We start from the raw sequence: 20770 nt of genomic DNA, 5'->3' as shown, positions 1-20770 counted from the left end.
GGGAAAACATAGGTACAGTTATAGATTCTTTTATCCTGGAATACTCATAGGCTCATTCCAGGTCAAATCCCAGTTCTGGTTAACATATTCTGAGGGAACCAGAGGAGATTAGGAGGCAAACTCCGCCAATACATTGTCCAATTCCTTCAGAGTTCTGCCGCATTTAATTGAATGCAGGCAAAATTGTGGTATTATGTACAACGAGGCACAAATTGATTATATATGATATATTTATTTGTTAATTGAAAATTGTAAAGTAATCAACTGAAAGATAAACAGACAAAATATTAAGTATCACACTATGAACACAACAATCTGCAAGCACAACAGATAAAGAGCTACATTTATTGGTTTGAAATATTATTAACTAATTGTATGATTGTAGTCTACTTCTTAAGACACCCATCTCTGAAAAGAAAAACTGCCTCCACGCCGGACAGAATTGATTCAACTAATCCAATGACCTGCAATAAAAAGCAAATTATTTGGTTATTTCATTGTATGGTAAATGGCTAGTATATTTCTTTTTCGTTTTTTTTCAATAATACTATCCCATTAGTAGATGTGTTTTCTCAACATTGCTTAAAAAGTGCTCTGGAAACATCTACATTTACCTTGAGGTTTTGTCTTAATTGGCTGAGAAAAGTGAACTACATAATTCTATATTTGTCATTACTGGTTTTAATCAATGTTAATGTAGAAGACGGACTCTAGGAAAAAAGATTTAATAATTCTCAATTGGAGTTGCCAGGCAAAAAATGTGTTTATTGCTCACTCAGTAAACTTGAATGTGAATCACTCCATTTTTGCCAGTGAAATGAGAAACGACTTCAGTATTAAAGACCCCAAAACCCTTTGCAGTAGCAAAAAATGAGAGCTCGCCGATGTCCTTATTCACTTAAAATGCAAACTAATAAAGTCGAGTCATCTACTGTATGAAAAGCACAAGATCAACATTCAAGCAAGCAAAAGACTTGACAACATGGTAAGATGAGAATGCATGCAATCTCCAAAACCTTTTCACAATATGAAATTATCAAACTCTCATCTTGGTTTGTAAAGCAATATGTTTTAAAACCAAACTTACATTTTACCTAAACCCTCCTGAAATCTTTCTGCCAATAATAAACACTACATAACTCACTCTCTTGCCAGTGTACCATGCTCAGCAGGGTTTTCACAACCGTCTTAAAAATGTTTAGTGAAATAAATAATGAGCATTCGTTCTAATCATTTCATCCATTGTTTCCCTCTTTTCCCTCCTATCATGCCTTACACCGAAATTTAGTTTAATGAAATATAGTTTAAACACTCAAAAAAATATGTTATCTTTTCCTAATGTTTGAAACCTGTTACAGACCATTCCCCTTCTACTGTTCTGGCAAGTGTCTAATTCTCCAGTATCTATCTGTTATGGATCTTTCCTTCATCTTTGCAAAAGGCCAAACTACTTCCCTCTTAGAAAGCCTAGATTACCTTACCTTTGTAGCTGTATTTTTATGATTGAAAAAACTATACCTAATAGCAGATGTGACGATTCCTAGAACTGTGGAAATAAATGTAGTCCTCTGTACTGACCTGCCTATTGCTTGGGGACATAGTTGATGTCCCATGTTGATAATGCACCTTTCGCTAGTACATGAATGCCTGTATCTACAGCTGTCTCACCTATGTACTGTCTTTGCTGCTGCTGTATTTGTCTTTAATAAAAATTGTTATTTAAAAAAAGAAAAAAACATACCTAACAAAAATACTGTGGTGCAAATGTAATCATAACTATCATCTAAAACATGGAGTCATCATAACATGACTTACTAGCACAGCCTCAAAATTCATTGTGCTCACAAAGTAAACGTTTACACAAAAACACTTTCAAAACCATAGTTCTAAAATAGAACTGAACCTAAATTTCTATCTCTTTTAAAACAAGTTTTTCAAGACACAATTGTAGAAAAAACTGTTGATTCCTGAAAAGTGCATGTAGCATATAAAGCGATATCCGAATTCCTACATCTCAAAACTACAACCATATTTCGCTATTGTTCTATGTGGCACTTATAGGCTGTCCTAAATGAGCATTCATTCTAATCATTTCATACATTGATTCCTTCTTTTCCCTCCTATCATGCCTTACACCGAAATTTAGTTTAATGAAATATAGTTTAAATACTCAAAAACATATGTTATCTTTTCCTAATGTTTCAAACCTATTACAGACCATTCCCCTTCTACTGTTCTGGCAAGTGTCTAATTCTCTGGTATCTATTTCTTATGGGATCTTTCCTTCATCTTTGTAAAAGGCCAAACTACTTCCCTCTTAGAAAGCCTAGATTACCTTACCTTTGCAGCTGTATTTTTATGATTAAAAAAAACATACATAATAAAAATACTGTGGTGCAAATGTAATCATAACTATCAGCTAAAACATGAAGTCCTCATAACATGACTTACTAACACAGCCTCAAAATTCATAGTGCTCACAAAGTAAAAATGTACACAAAAACACTTTAAAAACCATAGTTCTAAAATAGAACTGAACCTAAATATCTATCTCTTTTAAAACAAGTATTTCAACACAGTCATAGTAAAAACTGTTGATTCCTGAAAAGTGCATGGAGTATATAAAGCGATATCCGAATTCCGACATCTCAAAGCTACAACCATATTTCGCTATTGTTCTATGTGCTACTTATAGTCAGTCCTAAACATGTTTTTTCTGACTAAATTCATGAGATAGACTAGATAAAATTGAAGTAAGACACTTTTGAGTCATAATTACAAGATAAAACCAAACCATAGGTCCCGTTTTATAACGATGCAGCTAAATCGCAATGCAGATGTATTAAGTATAGAATACACTACAGGGCCTTAGGCACTTAAAGTACAAACTAAATTACTATTTTAGGACTGCCCTATTTTTAGGTCTCGTGCCTAGCGGTGCACTGCACAGCAGTGCACGCGCAGCGCGAGACATCTTGTAAGTGAAAAACGGGGAATCTGAGCTGACCTAGGAATCGCACATGCTCATGCGTGTACGTTTCCTTTTCAGCTCCCCCATTGGCCTTTGCGTGCGTCTTATTCTAAAAGACTGCACGCAATTGGCCCGAGGCGGGCGCATTGCTCCTCCCATGGCCGATTGGTGTCTATAACGCGCTTGGTGCGCGTAATAGACACCAATAGGCCATGGCTCGCAGTGGCGCACGCGCGCGCACCACTCACAAGCTTCTGTTTTTTTCTTTGGATCCATTTCACGGGGAAGCAACCCGCACAAGCCGGCTCCCGAGGCAGCCTTCAGCGAGGCGCATCTATCTGTAGCGCCCAAACCGCCATCTCCCAGCACTCGCGCATGGCCATGCCCGACCAGCACAGCCCCCCCGCACAACGGTCGCCTACAACCCTCCACAAAGACAGCACAACCACATCCAGCACTTTTTTACAAAGGGCTCACACCGTGCAAAAAGAGCACATCCAGCACTTTTAATAAATGACTCAGTCAGCACTTTTGTGCAAATTGTTGCATGCAAAGTCCGTGCGAGGGCACACCGATCACCTCTACACAACGTATCCACCCAGCACCTTGGACAAAGTTCGCACCCATGGCGGTGCACGGAGGCCACAGCCACACTTTACGAGTGAAGCAAGCTTGTAGTTTGGTGAAGGAGGCCTCCTGCACACTTTGTAGTGCGGAGTCTGGCACTTTCACCACACCCGCTGACTAGCATTTGCCCAAGCCCTGAGCTGCATCCCACGTGTGCAAGCTCCCCACTTTACACTCCCTGCCCTACCCCCTTGAAGGCTACCCCCACCTGCGCCAACAACCCCCGGGCCTCCCCTCCTTTCTTACTGCAATTACCCCCTCCTCAGACCGCCCCCCCAATGTGTCCGTAGCCACCGTAGTAATCGCCATCAACCGACCGGCATAAAAGGAAGAAGGCACCCAGACTGCGTAACTTATGCCCACATCCCCACCTGCCAGTCCTCCTCCAAAGACATCAAACAATTTGCCCAAGACCACCGGCCCGTCGCCTCCCCCTGGGATCCCAATCTTACCCCACTATTGCCTTCTTTAATAACGCATGTGCTCCTGATCCCCCTTTATAACCAGCACCCTCCCAACTCCTGTCTCAACATTAGAGCATTCCTGTGTGTACTCAGACCGGGTTAAAGCTACTGGTGTAAAACTGGCTTTCACAGCGAGCTACCAGTTTGTATGCGATCTAGTATCGCTTTGTGTACCACGTGTGCCTTTTCTCCTCAATGTCTATCTGATTTGTTATGATAAACTTTTTGTTGCATTTAACAGGGAGGGGTAGAATCAAGAGGTAATCTGATCATCTGTCATTCATTGCTTATGCGTTGCATGTGTCCGATTGTCGCAAACCGTGTTTTTTTCTATTTTGCTTACTGAGCGCTGAACTGTCACTCATAGTACGGAGGGGATGAGAGTGTTCTACTGCTCACTATACATTTTGGGGCTGCGGTACGAGTTTTGTGTAGGATGGGGTTGATGTCTGTGCATACTGTGTGTAATACATGGTCGCACATTGTGTGCAGGGTCTAGACCTGTATTTTAATGGCATATACCGCGTGCCTGCAATTCCACACCTACAAGCGTAAGAGACGCTAGACATGTAAAAGGGTTTTGCACTCGTGTCGCATTGTATGGGGTAGAGCGGAGCTTATGGGATCCTGTTATTATGCTTGCCCTCGCAGTGATGTGTAGTGGAGAGCAGTATCCTTCCATACAGAGATTATGAGGTCGCAGAGCTGGAATTTCTGTATCTGAGGGGCCTGCAACCTCTTCTTTAATAAGAACGAGTTATGTTTAATGATAATATTGTGATAGTGACCAATCAGACAATATTACTTAGTGGCCACATTACACATCATTGTCAACATTGAACACCTCCTGTCCACCGGACAGTGTTACTTGCAGTAATGTAAAAAATAATTTCGAATGTCTTTACATGGGTAGTACTGAGTTTAACATGAGGCTAATACATTGTGACTATAGCTGCAAGGCTTCTGGCATTAGGTTAATAAAACTAGTAATACGTGTCCCACAATTCTACCTGATTTATCAGTCAAATATTAGTTTTGGAAAATTAAACATTTTTCTCCAAGATACATACATATTAGTCTCGATTACATACTTTTTAATTTTGGTGTCCAATATATTCATTCAGCCAACCAAAGTTTCAGACTTAGGATGAACTGCACACGGGAGTTACTTGCAGGTAGCTGGAGAGCTACCAGCTGTCATGAGCTACAGTTTGGAGAAGCCTGCTCTACACTGTACGCAGCAAGTTGCTTACAAGCAGTGTGTATCGTTGATGATGTGTTTTTTGTTTTACTTTTATTTTTAAATTATTGCAAAAAAAATTCAAACTAAATGCCACAAGGATGTGACCATCAACCCATCCATCTTTGTATGCTTCCTCCCAGAGGACAAGTTCCGGTAGTGGCAGCTGCCTACCCAAATCTCATCCCCCCCGGGTCATATATGATCCAGCCACTGACAAGAGGGTGTTGCCTCCACAGATGTCAGGGGACAGGGTCTGCAGTACGGATTCCATCTCTCGCCGGGGAGCTTTTCGGTCATTCTCTACTGTCCTATGTCAATCCTGAGTGTTGTCTCCACCTTCCCCATATTCGGTCCAACTTTTGGGGGCAGCCTCTTGCTGCGTAAACCACTCTCCAGGCCTCCATGCAGTGAGTCATTCTCGTTTCCCACATTTCCTGGGTAGGAACCGCAGTCCGCAAGTCTTGGCGGCGACTCCACTGCGCGTCCCCCCCTTTTGACTTTTCTTCGTAATGAGGCAGGGGGCGGGGCTCTGTCAGTTACTCCTCTGCTTCCACCGGTGCCCATTCACAGCCAGCGTTTATTGTTCGTCAACCACCCGCCTTTGTGCTGTCTCGGAACGTTGCCGCCGAAGGGGTGTCTCTTTATCAGTCAGGGGTCTAACCTGAATTATTGCAGTTATGGGAGTTTAGGTCATAGCGGTTCAGGTACTTTTATATATGTTTACGTGTTGCCAGTGTTCCTTATTTCCCCACCCACTCACCCCTTCTCCATGCTGCTGACACCCCTCTCCCCACCCTCACCATCATCCGCGCTTATTTACCAGATAGGGTAGGTAGCTTTCCTGGGCCATCGATTTCCAGTCTTTACAACACCTATCTCTGTGACAAGGAGACAAATGCAAGTCCCTTCAGTGAGCTCTTCTGTATTCCATCTGTAAATGTGCTGTACTTTTGAACCATATTTCCCTTGTATGGCTGGCTCCTCTGTGGCGCCGCTTGCTCATTTTGTTTGGTTAATGCTTTATAAGCCTTGGAGACCCCCCCCCCTGTATTTCTTATCTCACTCCAGGCTGATCTCTCCCCCCCTTCCAAAGATAAACAATCTCGCCTCCAAGTGCACATGAACCATCTCTTTTCTGTCACATTCGTGATCTCTACAGTTTTCGTGCTCCATAATACTGCCGATATTATACTTCTCAAGATAATGTGGCTTGTAAACATCTACCCAAGGTTTTATCTATCTGTGTGTTCTGTTTAATAGGGGCTCTCTGTTTACTTTCGCCTTTTCATCACTTTCACTTTTCCTATCCCACATCTCTTTTCTCTCTCCCTATATTGCTTTTTCACTCTCTCCCGTCATCTTGCTCCCTCGCTTGCTCGCTTTTTGTTTGTCCACTCTGAGCATTTATAGTGCAATAGCTCTCGCATTATTAAAGTTTGAGCTATTGGTGTTGCATTATTTACCAATGCCAATAGTTCAAACTTTAATAATGCGAGACCTATTGCATTGCAAATGCTTGTTTTTTATTGGTCATCAGACAAACAAAATGTGATGCTTTCAAAATTGTGCCAGCAACATTATAGTACATTATACAATACAAATTTGCATTTTATAAGGACGGGTGCACTCGCCATATGGAGGTGGGTCCACGTTATAAATCAAAAATTGTTCCAAACTTGCTTTGAAAAAAAAATGTCACAAATGCGATGCCATTTTAAGCTTCATGGTGTATGGATATCAGTCCTCTTTTGTTTCTAATGATCATTTATCCAATGGGATTACACCATCAAGCTTTAAATGTCATCAGATTTGTACCACTTTGTTTGAAGGCAAGTCTGGAAGAAGGCTCACGCCAAAACGCGTCACTTGCAATTAAATGAATGAAATTAGCATTGCATCTCCTTTTGGGAACTATTTGTGATTTAAAATGTGGACTCACCTCCATGTTGTGAGTCCACTCGACCTGAGTGCAGCAACAGCCAAAGGTGGAATTATTGGAGTGTTTTTAAATGTTGGCTGCTGCACCGCCAAATGGGATCTTGGCACCCCCACCGACTTGAATCAACAGTTATGCATACTGTTGGAAGTACGGCCATTTGACCGATTCCTGCGGTGGGTGTCTTGTGACTCTGTGGCGAGGGGCTTTTTAAAATGAGTCATTTATGGAGAAAAGCTGCATTTTTAAGAAGCAGCAGCGGATTAAATATGAACATTCTGAGGAATGAGAAATGCTAAATACAGCCATGTCAGTAAGGAATGAACTATGAACACTTGGCTGAGGTAAGTTTATAAATAAGGTACAAGCTGATATTTGTCATACAGACTGTAATGACAAGAACATCAGTACATCACAGGTGTTACCAGGGGGATTCAGTGAATGTGAACTAAGCTGACATGGCCGCTATGGATATCGATCCGAGATCACCATAGTAGCAGTCCTCTCTCGTTTGTAGAGATACGCCATCAGGCTTTAAATGTCATCGCATTTGTGCCACTTTGTTTGAAAGCAAGTCTCGAAGAAAGTTCACGCCGAAACGTGTCACTTGCAATTAAATTAATGAAATTAGACCCTGTCTCCTTTTGAGAACTATTTGTGATATATATACATATATATGTATATATTTGCTGAAAAAACCATAGGTTTCAGGGACGTTATAGTTAGAAATTAGCATTTAAAAAACCTTAGAAATTCACTCAAAAACCATAGGTTTCAGGGGTGTTATAGTTAGCTGGACATTTCCTTCATACAAAACCATAGAAATTCCCCCGTTATAGTTAGTTCTGCTAACTATAACTCGCACCCCCGCAATGCACTGCTGATGATGACATAGTCAGTGACATCACTGATGACATCTCAAATTACATCACTGATGACATCATCCAGTGGCTGTGTGTTTCTGTAAAGTTTAAATATGTTTAATATATATATAGGGAAAGGCGTATTGAAGAATGAGTGGGTGTATAAGTGTCTGAATGGATGATTTAGTAGGTGCGTGACTGACTCTATAAATGAGTGATTAAACGTATCCTACTGAATGCATGGGTTAGTGACTAAACTGTGTGAATCTCTGTATCCGTCTGTCTGTTAGTGTGTAAGCGGCTACATGGGTTTGTGAATAGCTACATAAGTGTGCGTATATGGGTTATTGATTGGTTGTCTGAGTATCTGTATGGGTGCCTGAGTGTTTATGTGAGTGGGGTGTCTGTGACTGTGCATAGATGTGTGAGTGGGTGATTCAGTGGGTGCATGGTTTCTAGAGTGCATCTTGAATGGACTGTATGGGTGGGTGAGTGTGTGTATGGGTGTGTTAGTGAGTGAATGTATATCTCAGTGGTACTTGTGTGAGTAACTACATATGTGAAAGGTAGTATATATGTGTGTTGGAGAATATAAATGGCTACACGTGAGAGTTTGTGATTGTGAGAGTGGCTGTATGGATGAGTCTGTGCTTGTATCAGTGATTGTATAAGAGAGTAAGTATGTGCTAGTATTTGTATGAGTAAGTGAGCTGGTGTGTGTATAACTGTATAGGTGAGTAAATGGCAGTGTGATTAATTATTTGCATGACTAACTAGGTGTGTGAGTACCTCTATGGATGAGTGGTGGTGTGTGAGTGTTTATATAGGTGTATGAGTGCGTATGATAGTCCTGTACTGAGTGACGATAAGTATGAGTGACTGTACAGATGAGTGACTGGATGTGTGTGTGTAGTCCTAAGAATCAGTGAGTGGGTATGTAGTTATTGGTATTGGAGTGTCTATAGTTTTAAGAATGGTAGTCTGTAATTTAGAGTGGGTGTTTCAAAAGTTATGTCACTGACCATGTCATGAGTGATGTAATATGTGACGTCATCAGCAGTGCATTGCGGGGGCGTGAGTTATAGTTAGCAGAACTAACTATAACGGGGGAATTTCTAAGGTTTTGTACGAGTGAAATGTCCAGCTAACTAACACCCCTGAAACCTATGTTTTTGTTTTGTGAATTTCAAAGGTTTTTTAAATGCTAATTTCTAACTATCACGTCCCTGAAAGCTATGGTTTTTTCAGTGAATTTCAATGGTGTATTAAATGCTAATTTTTAAGTATAATAGTTATACCTATGTTTTTTGTACTGAATTTGAAGATTTTTTTAAAGTGTTAATTTTTAAATGTATTATTTATTAAACAACATTATATACTTTTCTGGAAAAAAATTTAAACTGAAATATACAGTAATTATTTTGTTTTTAATTTTTTTATTTTAATATATTTATATTATTTTCTTTAAAAAAAAAACAAATTGTGGAGTCGCGCACCCTTAGCGTACCTAACACGACGGGTGCGCGTATTAAAGCCGCCATATTGGAAAAGTCGTGAAGGATCCGCGTATGGTGTGCGACCGGTGCGTGTTTACCAGTTACGTGATATACGTATAATATTTCGTGTTGGGTATGCGACCGATGCGCAACTCCTGCTCCCGCTAATTTGCTACACATGCGCATTACGGTACGCGATGCTTGCGCGGTAGCTGGCCCCGTGTGATGTCATATGCGTGCTGGGGCACGCTGGGTGCGCGACTCCAGCGAAAGTTTTTATATTCTGTGTCTTTAATGTACATATTAGGGCAAGAGATTATCTAAGGTATTCATAAAAATAATATATTTCTACTTGTAATAAACATATTATTTTTAAATACATTTTCGCGCAGTCGCGTTAGGTGCGTTCTTCGTGAGCGCAGGGTGCGCGACTCCCATGTGACCTCAAAAAAAGGATTTGCTTGGTTTCTAATATTTCCCACTGTAACAGTTGAAGGACCCCACCCATTTTCTTCATTCTTCTTGGACCAGCTTAAGGGAAACATCTCTTCTCCTTCTAGAAGACAGTTGTTTTTTTTTGGTGTTCATTCAAACCTGAACTATTGAAATGGCAGCCCAGCAGCTAGAAGTTCATGTTTCTTCGGATGAAGAGGTGTTAGAGGAGGCACCACGGAAGATGATTTTTTAACTTTTCCGGAAGGACAAAAAAAAGTAAATGCAAAGAAGGTGACGTGCAAGCGGTGTGACAGGGTGCTGTCAAGAGGCAGCAATAAGAAATACTCTTGTGGTACAGCTAGTATGTATAAGCATCTAGGTACTATACATCCCCGCAATCTTGCACGTGCATCATCATCCATGGCTCCTCTCAATATTAGGCCTGAGTTCGCTTTTTTGGAGCAGCACTGCATTAAGTGCAAGAAGGTGATTTGTTATGGTGAACAGTCTGTGGATGCTGTGTGTGCTGCACAAAGAAATCACCAATGTTTTTTTTTTTCCCTTGTTGGAATGATAATTAATTCCAAAAGTTGATAGTTTACTTTGTTCCTTTTTTTGTTCAGTATTTGAAAAAACACCCCAAAAAATACAAAATGGTAAAAAAAAAAAAAAAAATACAAAACGAAAAAGAAGAAACTACCTTATCTAGTTAAAAAAAAGAACTATAATTGCATGGAAATGTCTGAAAGTTTGGTTGAATGTATGTGTAGAGCATGATTGACTGAAATAATGCATTAGTAGTGTATGGTGAATTTATAGAGGCAGATCTAAGGAAGTGCTGCAGCGTGGCACTCCAAACCCTTAGGTTGTACCGCGCTGCGACACTTCAGAAGCACAGGGATGCGACAAATTTACATGAATATGTCGCATCTCTGTGCTTCCCTCTGCAGTGGCGCACAAACTGTAGCCATGCGCTGGCGCAGGCACCCTGTGGAGAGGTGTGGCTCACTGGTTAGAGGCGGCAGATCCGCAAGCAGAGAATCGGCCAGGGACCAGGGTTCAATTCCCGACGCGGCAGGGTCGTGGACCAGGGTCAAAACGGACTCGATAATTCTCGCCTCGGTACCTACTCTAACCAGGAACACACTCGGCAACTCTGGGCATTAGCTTGCCTCATCTCCACAACGGCCCCCCACATTCGCCGGGGATGCCTGGTTTCACCTTGGAGATACCCAGGAGGGACCATCTCACAGGGATAGCCAGGACGGGTTCCCCAGCGGTCTACAGCGCCACGACGCCTCAGGGCAGCAGTGCACTTTACAAGACACATACATTTTCACCCTTGCACCATGGCAACGATGCCTGTGTTGTGGGGAGATTATTTATGTGCAGGAAGGGACACCTTCCTGTACAAAAACAATTACTAAAGGCATTTTCCTACTTCAATGCATGCTGTGCAATGCAGCACGCATTGAAAGAGGAAAAACATGAGGAGAAATTAAAACATTTCTCCTCGTTGCGCCTTGCTACGCCACCTCTACGGTGGTGCAGCATTCACACGCATCTCCAGATTTACGATTTCTCGTAAATCTTGAGATGTGTCTTGTTCCATGGGTGTTGTATGGGAACATACACAGCAACACCCATAGAACGCACCTCCAACACAAAGTGCTACGTGTGAAGGGGCCATATTTTCAAGGAGAGGAAAAGCCATGCACAGTGGCTTTTCCTATCCTTGTAAATATGGAGGTGCCCCCAGTGCCACCACTACATCACAAAAAGTGATGTACTGGTGGTGTAGGGGGCTTGTAAATCTGCCCCAAAAGTGCTTAGGTATTGACGGAGTGATACGATAAGAACATAGTGCTGTATGGGTGATTGAGGAAGTGCATGAGACTGACAGGAAGAATCCTAGGTTGTATGAGTACTACTTTAGTATTTACTGGAGTGTACCAATAGTATATATGTGCTTAGATGTTTGTAGGGATTGTGCACAGAATATTGTAGGTGTAGTTGTGTTAGTGCCTAGGCCATTCCATAAGAACATCACTTGTAATTGCAATTATGACAGTGCTGCAAATAGAGTGGATGGTGAAATTATAAGTGCTTAGGTATTGGCGGATTGATAGGGTAAGAAAATAGTGCTGGATGGGTGACTGAGGAAGTGCATGGGAGTAACAGGAGGATTGCTAGGCTGCATGGATGGGAAGTGGGAATTTGCTTGAGTGTATGAATAGTATATACCTGGTTTGAAGTCTGCATGCATACTGTACAGAATATTGGAGGTGTTCTTGTGTAAGTGGCTAGACCACTCCATAAGTACATTACTAGTAATTTGAATGATTACAGTGCTCTAAATACAGTACATGGTAAATTTATGAGTGCTTACGTATTGGCAGAGTGATAGGATAAGAAGATAGTGCTGGTATTCGCAAACTAATAGGATAAGTAGATAGTGCTTGATAAGTGATTGGAGAAGTGCATGGGATAGACAGGAGGATACCTAGACTGCATAGTTAGAGTGCTAGTAGTTGATAGTAGGGTGAGTTTATAAGTGCTTGTGTTTCGGCACAGAGATTAGATAAGGACATGGTTCTATCAGGATGATTGCAAGAGTGGACAAAGATCGACAGTTTGATTGGGGCACTGCATGAGTACTATCTGGATTATCGCAGAAAAGAATCAGTAGTCTACCGTGGGTTAGGGGCCTTCATAGATTGTGCACATTTGACTGTAGCACTGCGTGTGTTAATGCCTAAGGCATTGTACAAGTGCATGGACTGTGATTGGATAGTGAGAGTGCTGGTAGTTGACAGCAGGGTGAGTTTATAAGTGCTTGTGTTTCGGCACAGAGATTAGATAAGGACATGGTTCTAGCAGGATGATTGAAAGAGTGGACAGAGAGTGACAGTTTGATTGGGGCACTGCATGAGTACTATCTGGATTATCGCAGAAAATAATTAGTAGTCTACAGTGGGTTAGGGGCCTTCATAGATTGTGCACATTTGACTGTAGCACTGCGTGTGTTAATGCCTAAGGCATTGTACAAGTGCATGGACAGTGATTGGATAGTGAGAGTGCTGATACTTGACAGCAGGATGAGTTTATAAGTGCTTGTGTTTCGGCACAGAGATAAGTTAAGGAAATGGTTCTGTCAGGATAATTGCAAGAGTGGACAGAGACTGACAGTGTGATTAGGGCACTGCATGAGCACTATCTGGATTATTGTAGGAGTGAATCAGTAGTCTGCAGAAGGTTAGGGGCCTGCATACATTGTGCACATTTGACTGTTGCACTGCGTGTGTTAATGTCTGAGTCATTGTACAAGTGCATTGACAGTGACTGGGTAGGTAGAGTGCTGGTAGTTGACAGCAGGGTGAATTTATAAGTGCTTGTGTTTCAGCACAGAGATTAGATAAAGACATGGTTCTATCAGCATGATTGCAAGAGTGGACAGAGACTGACAGTGTGATTGGGGCACTGCATGAGTACTACCTAAATTATTACAGGAGTGAATCAGTAGTCTACAAAGGGGTTGGGCCCTGCATACATTGTGCACATTTGACTGTAGCACTGTGTGTGTTAATGCCTGAGTCATTCTACAAGTGTATGGGCAGTGACTGGGTAGGTAGAGTGCTGGTAGTTGACAGCAGGGTGAGTTTATACGTGCTTGTGTTTCGGCACAGAGATTAGATGAGGACATGGTTCTGTCAGGATGATTGCAAGGGTGGACAGAGAGTGACAGTGGGATTGAGGCACTGCATGAGTACTATCTGGATTATAGCAGGATTTAATCAGTAGTCTACAGGGGGTTAGGGGCCTGCATAGAGTGTGCACATTTGACTGTAGCACTGTATCTCTTAATGCCTAAGTCATTCTACAAGTGCATAGACAGTGACTGGGTAGATAGAGTGCTGGTAGTTGGGAGCAGGGTGAGTTTATAAGTGGATGTGTTTCAGCACAGAGATTAGATAAGGACATGGTTCTGTGAGAATGATTGCAAGAATGGACAGAGAGTGATACATGAGTACTACCTAGATTATCACAGGAGTGAATCAGTATTCTATAGGGGGTTAGGGGCCTGCATAGATTGTGCACATTTGACTGTAGCACTATATCTCTTAATGCCTGACTCAATGATTCTACAAGTGCATGGACAGTGACTGGCTAGATAGAGTGCTGGTACTTGAGAGCGGGGTGATTTTATAAGTGCTTGTGTTTTGGCACAGAGATTAGATAAGGACATTGTTCTGTAAGGATGATTACAAGAGTGGGCAGAGAGTGACAATGTGATTGGGGCACTGTATGAGTACTATCTGGATTATAGCAGGACTGAATCAGTACTCTACAGCGGGTTAGGGGCCTGCATAGAGTGTGCACATTTGACTGTAGCACTGTATCTCTTAATGCCTGAGTCATTCTACAAGTGCATAGACAGTAATCGGGTAGATAGAGTGCTGGTATTTAGAGCAGGGTGAGTTTATAAGTGGTTGTGTTTCAGCACAGAGATTAGATAAGGACATGGTTCTGTGAGGATGATTGCAAGAGTGGACAGAGAGTGATAGTGTGATTGGGGCATTGCATGAGTACTCTCTGGATCATGGCAGGAGTAAATCAGTAGTCTACATGGAGTTAAGAGCCTGCATAGATTGTGCAGATTTGACTGTAGCATGGTGTCTCTTCATGCTTGAGTCATTGTACAAGTGCATAGACAGTGACTGAGTAGATAGAGTGCTTGAAGGTGACAGCAGGGTGAGTTTATAACCGCTTGTGTTTTGGCACAGAGATTAAATAAGGACATGGTTCTGTCAGGATGATTGCAAGAGCGGACAGAGAGTGACAGTGGGATTGAGGCACTGCATGAGTACTATCTGGATTATTGCAGGACTGAATCAGTAGTCTACAGGGAGTTATGGACCTGCATAGATTGTGCAGATTTGACTGTAGCATGGTGTCTCTTCATGCCTTAGTCATTGTACAAGTGCATAGACAGTGACTGAGTAGATAGAGTGCTGGTAGCTGACAGCAGGGTTAGTTTATAAGTGCTTGTGTTTTAGTACAGTGATTAGATAAGGACATAGTTCTGCTGAATGATTAGAGTATTGCAAGGAGATCATCTGAGAAAATGCATAACTGCTTGGGTACCGACAGAGGTATTGAATTAGTACATGCTAGTAGTAAATGACTTAAAAACTGCATTACCAGTAACATAGTGATTGGTGTACTGTATAGTTAGTACCTGAGGTATATTATACATTAATAAGCAGTGAGTAGGTGTTTAAAGGTGTGTATGAATAGTGCCTGGATGAATGTATTAGTGGATGGATAGTGTTTGGATTACTTAACCTTACCTTTACAGTAGTAGATATCAAAATATTGTAATTTTTTTTTGCAGTTGATTGGTATATTTTACAGTTTAAAAACTTTTTAACTTTACAATTAGGATCTGTAAAAGAGAAGAAAAAATACAGTTATAATATATAATATCGTTTTATAAATACAACATAATTTAAGCATAATATAAATTATTTTGTTTGCTTTTTTGCTGTTCTCAGAATATATTGAATTTCACTATAAATAGTGATTTCAATGTTACTCATCACATAACAGCGGGCAAAAAAAAACCAATCAAGAAGATTGTTTAAAAAAAAATAATCTGTGTCAAAAATATTTTCAACATAGTGAATTATCTCTGCACATTGCATAAAAATAACATCCTCAATAACATAGCATATAATACAAATCACACTTATATAAAATGCTTCTTTGCAAGAGAATATTGTTACTACAATAAGAAAGAACTGAAATAATAATTCAATGAACAATTCTTTATAATTTCCTTGTACTCTACATGATGTTCTTTATAATATATGTTGTCAGAATATCCCCGAAAAAAGTGCTTAATTCATATTAATATCTTTCTTCTAGGCCAAATGATATTCCTGAAATCCTTTATACTGAAATTGTCCAAAGTAATCATATTAATACACTTTAATATATTCCCAAAGGCTGAATTCTGTTCTTAGAACTTTAGCTTTAAAAATATTAAGTATGAATTTGGTAATTCGTACTGCAAACGATATATAAAAACCAAATGAGCATCATTACAATATGTCCATCCTTTATTGTATTTTAAATAGACAGTGTAATGTCCAGATGTTATAGAAGGACCATCGTGGAAAATAATTGCTACTGCTACTAAAGTTAATCATGATCTTGATACTTGACTTGCTACAAAACGTTTAATTAAAGTTTCCAATTTTCTTCCATCATATATTGTCCAAATCTTTGTATAAGTAGTGTTGATAACATTTCTGATTTGCATTGGGTACACTCCATGTTTTGATTTGCTGCTTTAACTAATTTGTTGAAATACACTGTTTTACAGTCTGGAATTGTTAAATATATAAATCTTTCAGTGTCTACGGTAGTGGTAGAAGTAAAACTAAAATGTTCACATTCATGTTCCCATTTACAACGAAGTCCAAATAGATTTTCAATTTGTATTCCTTCCTCTTCTAATACTGCAAGTATATACATTAGAAATTCCTGAGCATCTTGTTGCACATTCTGTGTAAATTGCGTAGAACCAGAACATATATCCAGAAGATTCCGAATATCCGTAACACTTTGGATTTTACTTTTATCAGTTCTCAATTTTTCAAAAATAGAATACAACAAGGAACAAAACCTTTTTTCACGATTCTCCATAATTTTCTGTAGCAGATTTTCTAGAAAAAATACAACATTTACCACTACATTAGCATAGCAGTTGATACCTGAACTATTTTCTAACTGATATCCGACAATCTCTTCAATAGTGTCCTTTTTCTTTTTGCTTGGAATTTCAACATAATCCTGATTTTTTTTCTTGTCTTTAACTTCACTACAGATATTCTCATACCTTCTTTTTCGACCTACTACACACTTTTCATATACAGGATATTCACCTAAATTGGGAGCATAACAGTCTCCTTAACCGATTATACTCTCTTACACAATTTACATCTGCACTAATCTTTCTCTCATCCAAATCAATCAAATACAATCCAGATAAAGTTCTGACTCGGGACAAAGCAACATATGCCATACCCTCTTTAAATACGGTACTTCCAATATTTACCAAAGCACTGTCTACACTTAAACCTTGAGATTTATGAATAGTCACCGCATATGCCAAAGAAAGAGGAAACTGTTTTCTTCGAACATACAAATCTTTAACAAGCAAAAAACGAGCAGAACGAGCAATTTGTTTTACTTCTTGAATCTGATCAAATTTGATTTTCAAATATTCAACTCCATCTTTTTTTTGATAATTAACATAATCAACAACTTTTCCCATTGCTCCATTTACTAAACCTTTTTCCACATCCAAATTACGCCGTAAAATAACCCGATAGTTTACACATACATATAAATTCTTTTCTAAACCAACAGTTTCAGATATAGATTTTTTTAAAGAATCCAATTTTGTTTTCAGTTTTCTGTCAAAATAATAGTAATTCCTTCATGCTCTATTTTATCAATGGTTTCATTTTTATTATTTGTTCATTTTCCAGCTTTAAAAGTTCTTCATTGAAAGTACAACACTCTCGTAGTGTTGGCATGAGGCAGATTATAGATTTATTTTCTGCAATTGTTTTGTAAATGTTTGCAGGATCTATATTTTCATTTGGAAACAAGTTGGTAAGTAGCCGACTTTGTAAAGCTTGTTTGCCATGTTCTGTCAATACTCCAATTCTTTTATCTTGAAGAATGGATCCATAAACTTCATCATTTGTTTGTTGCATATTTTTTATGAGTTCTTTGTACTCAAAATATGACCAAATGTTAACTTTTCCAACACTTCCCAAAGACATTCTGGTGTCTTCGTGCACAAGCGTTTTAAATACTGGTTGTCTTTTCACAGGAGTAATTTGCAGTAGATCACCAAAAACTATCACATGTTTTCCTCCAAATAAGACATCATATTCTGTTTTTAAAATTTGCTGCATTCTTAAATGCACAAAGGCAGGCATTAAGTTTGAGACCCTGCTCACCTCATCAATAATCAGAAGTTTCATTTTCTTTAGCACTCTTGAAACTTCATACCAAGTTTCTCCAGATAGCTTGTGATATTCCAATTTATTTTCATGTTTCACAGGTAGCATTAGTAAACGATGTAATGTAATTCCTTTAATGTTGTGTGCTGCCAATCCAGTTGGAGCAGTTACAACACAAGACAAATGTGAGTCAGTTATTTTCCGTAGATAAGTGGTCAAAACTTTAATCAAGAAACTTTTTCCTGTACCTGCTTGACCACTGATATACATTTGGATAGGTTGAAATCATGTGCATTCTTTCTTTTCATGAAGAAAACCATGGTCGATCTGTTGTCTAACTTGCTGATATATTTCTTTCTGTTTAATATTTAGTTGTTCTTACAAGTTTTCTAAGTCCATAATATCGTCTTGAGCTTGATGCATTGCTGTTTCCACTTAATTCATGGCGATTGCTGCTTAATTTTCAAGATTTGGTTGTCCTAGTGGATCTTGACTCAGAGGTCCAGAACTTTGACTGTCTTGAGAACTGTCTCAAGCAATCTCAGCTGCAATAGTAGCTTCTTGATCAATTTCTTCATTCAACATTTTCAGATAATTTGCAAAAACTGGACATTCAATGCTCTCTTTACATGCATTGAAAGAATCTTCATAGCAGTGAAAATCTCCAAGTAATTCCAATTCCGTACGCCAAGGTTTGAACAGTTGTAAAAGTGTGAAATAGTAAAATTCTCTTTTATTAGCAGTATCACAACTCAGTTTCCTGTGATTAATCAGCATTCGTACGCTCCAATCTCTCGATGGGATAACATCTTCAAACTAAAACTGTACAATTTCTTACTAAGACTCTTCTTTTGCTGCACTTTCGGTGATTCAATGGTGAGGACACTGACTCTCTATGGCGTGCGGGCTACTACCTTCACCCTCACATGCTTGGGAGACATGCAGTGTCTTGGCAATACCATTAATGTTTTTATTGTAAATATTGTGTATATAGATTTTTTTTGTAGTGTGGGCACAGTTTTGCAGTAACCCTGTCCTGAGGAGGCCAAGGAAAGATTAAGGCCGAAACGCATGTGCGTAGACACATTTTTTTGAAGGAGGAGTCGTAAACATGAAGTTTTGATTGCATACAACGCGACAGTATTCTGAGAGGGTCTACATTGTTGGATAGATTTCCAGTATACTACCTTGACTACCTCCGAGTGGTTCGCCCTGATTAAGTGGGAGGACACTAGTGGAATATATTTGTGGGGTTAACGTATGTGTATAGGTGTTGTGTGTTATGTTTCCTTTTTGTAAATTAGTACATAACTTTGTATAGATGTTTTGTTATTTTTCGCCTGATTAGACGTCACGTTTTATGTAGATGGCTAAAAATGTTTTGATATATTTCTGTTAGATTGATTTACTAGAGAGAGGATAATTAAAATGTGCTCTTTTCAAAAATAAATTGTGTATTAATTCCTGTATACCATTTCTTTGTGTATAAAATTACGTTCCATACCCAGGTATATTTAGGGTCATTTGGGTATAACCCTGTTGTTTTTTGCCAAGACTCTTCTCATGGGAAATTTCTTCCCACATTTCTTTCAACTCCGTCTTTTCTGATTTTGTTATGTATGATGTTACATACCGAGCAACAGCAATGGAATTGTCCGCAACATACTGGATATCCATATTAGCATTCCACATTGAGAGAATAACTGGATTATAATCATTGATATACTTTGATTCTTCACTTCTTCTCAAATTGTACGTATTTTTTGGAGATTTTCTAGTGATGGTATGTCTCACTGCGGACATGAAACTGTTTACTCTTCCTTTGGATATTACTGGACGTGGAAATCCAAAACGACATTTGGTATAAAAAATTTCCTTCGACTTGTATTTCCATCGACAGTATTTGCCACATTGATGACTTTGGAATCGTAACACTTGTTGCCTTAAGGTGTTTTGTTCTGTTCTTTTTGGTATAGCACATGTGACATAGTATTCAATAAAAGATAAAACAGTGTCATCCAAATCAGTTCCAAATTTGGGTGCATCCTTGATCCATAAAAGCATATGTATATGAGGAGCACCTCTAGCTTGATACTCTTTTCTCCAAAAGAAATCAATAACTTCTCCAAGAGGAGTATTCTTTTTATTGCAGATAAAAGACATCATAGCTTCAAACCTATGGTTGAAATATCTGCATACATTTACAGGATCCAAAGAGCACAATTCTCCAGGTGTCTTGTGTTCAATATTTGTAATATTTGAATTTGCCTCTCGAAGAAATTCAAGTAGATCATCCCAAGCGTATTCAGCACAGCTTAGGGTAACAAACCCCGTAGGCGTTCCTAAGTTCCTTAGCATGCATTTAAGTTCTCCATGACGACGATACCAATACTCATTAGTACTGCGCTGACATGCCATCAAATTAATCAGTTGAGATTCTAAATGATCATCTCCCTGATGTACTTTATCCATGAATTCCTTTACTGAAACATTTTGAAGATGTACTCCTGTTTTTAAGATGTGGTTTACTGCATTTGAAAGTCCAGACAAGCCACTCTCAAACAAAAGATGAAATACAATCTTGTTGTCCAATATTCTGATGCAGGAATCTGCACTGTACTGTACTGATCGTTCGTCATATCGTCCACCTTTTCCAGTTGAGAACAGCTGGGGAAAACAACGAGCTTCCAAAC

The 20770-nt window shown here is 39.5% G+C and overlaps 1 protein-coding gene across 1 annotated transcript in view; it reads right to left on the bottom strand.

Annotated features, from left to right (window-relative positions):
• Positions 1 to 341: 341 nt before the first annotated feature.
• Positions 342 to 20770, bottom strand: part of LOC146775962 (chemokine-like factor) — a 389409-nt gene continuing 368980 nt past the window's right edge. Inside the window, exon 4 of the mRNA XM_085637824.1 lies at positions 342 to 464. Within this exon, the coding sequence (XP_085493950.1) occupies positions 387 to 464 (78 nt within the window). The 3' untranslated portion in view covers positions 342 to 386. The remainder of the gene's footprint in view (positions 465 to 20770) is intronic.

The sequence above is a fragment of the Triturus cristatus genome, chromosome 12 (assembly GCF_964204655.1).
Source record: "Triturus cristatus chromosome 12, aTriCri1.1, whole genome shotgun sequence".
Classification (NCBI taxonomy): Eukaryota; Metazoa; Chordata; class Amphibia; order Caudata; family Salamandridae; genus Triturus; species Triturus cristatus.
The sequence above is the reverse complement of the archived record's forward strand: the minus strand, read 5'-3'. Positions and strand labels throughout refer to the sequence as shown.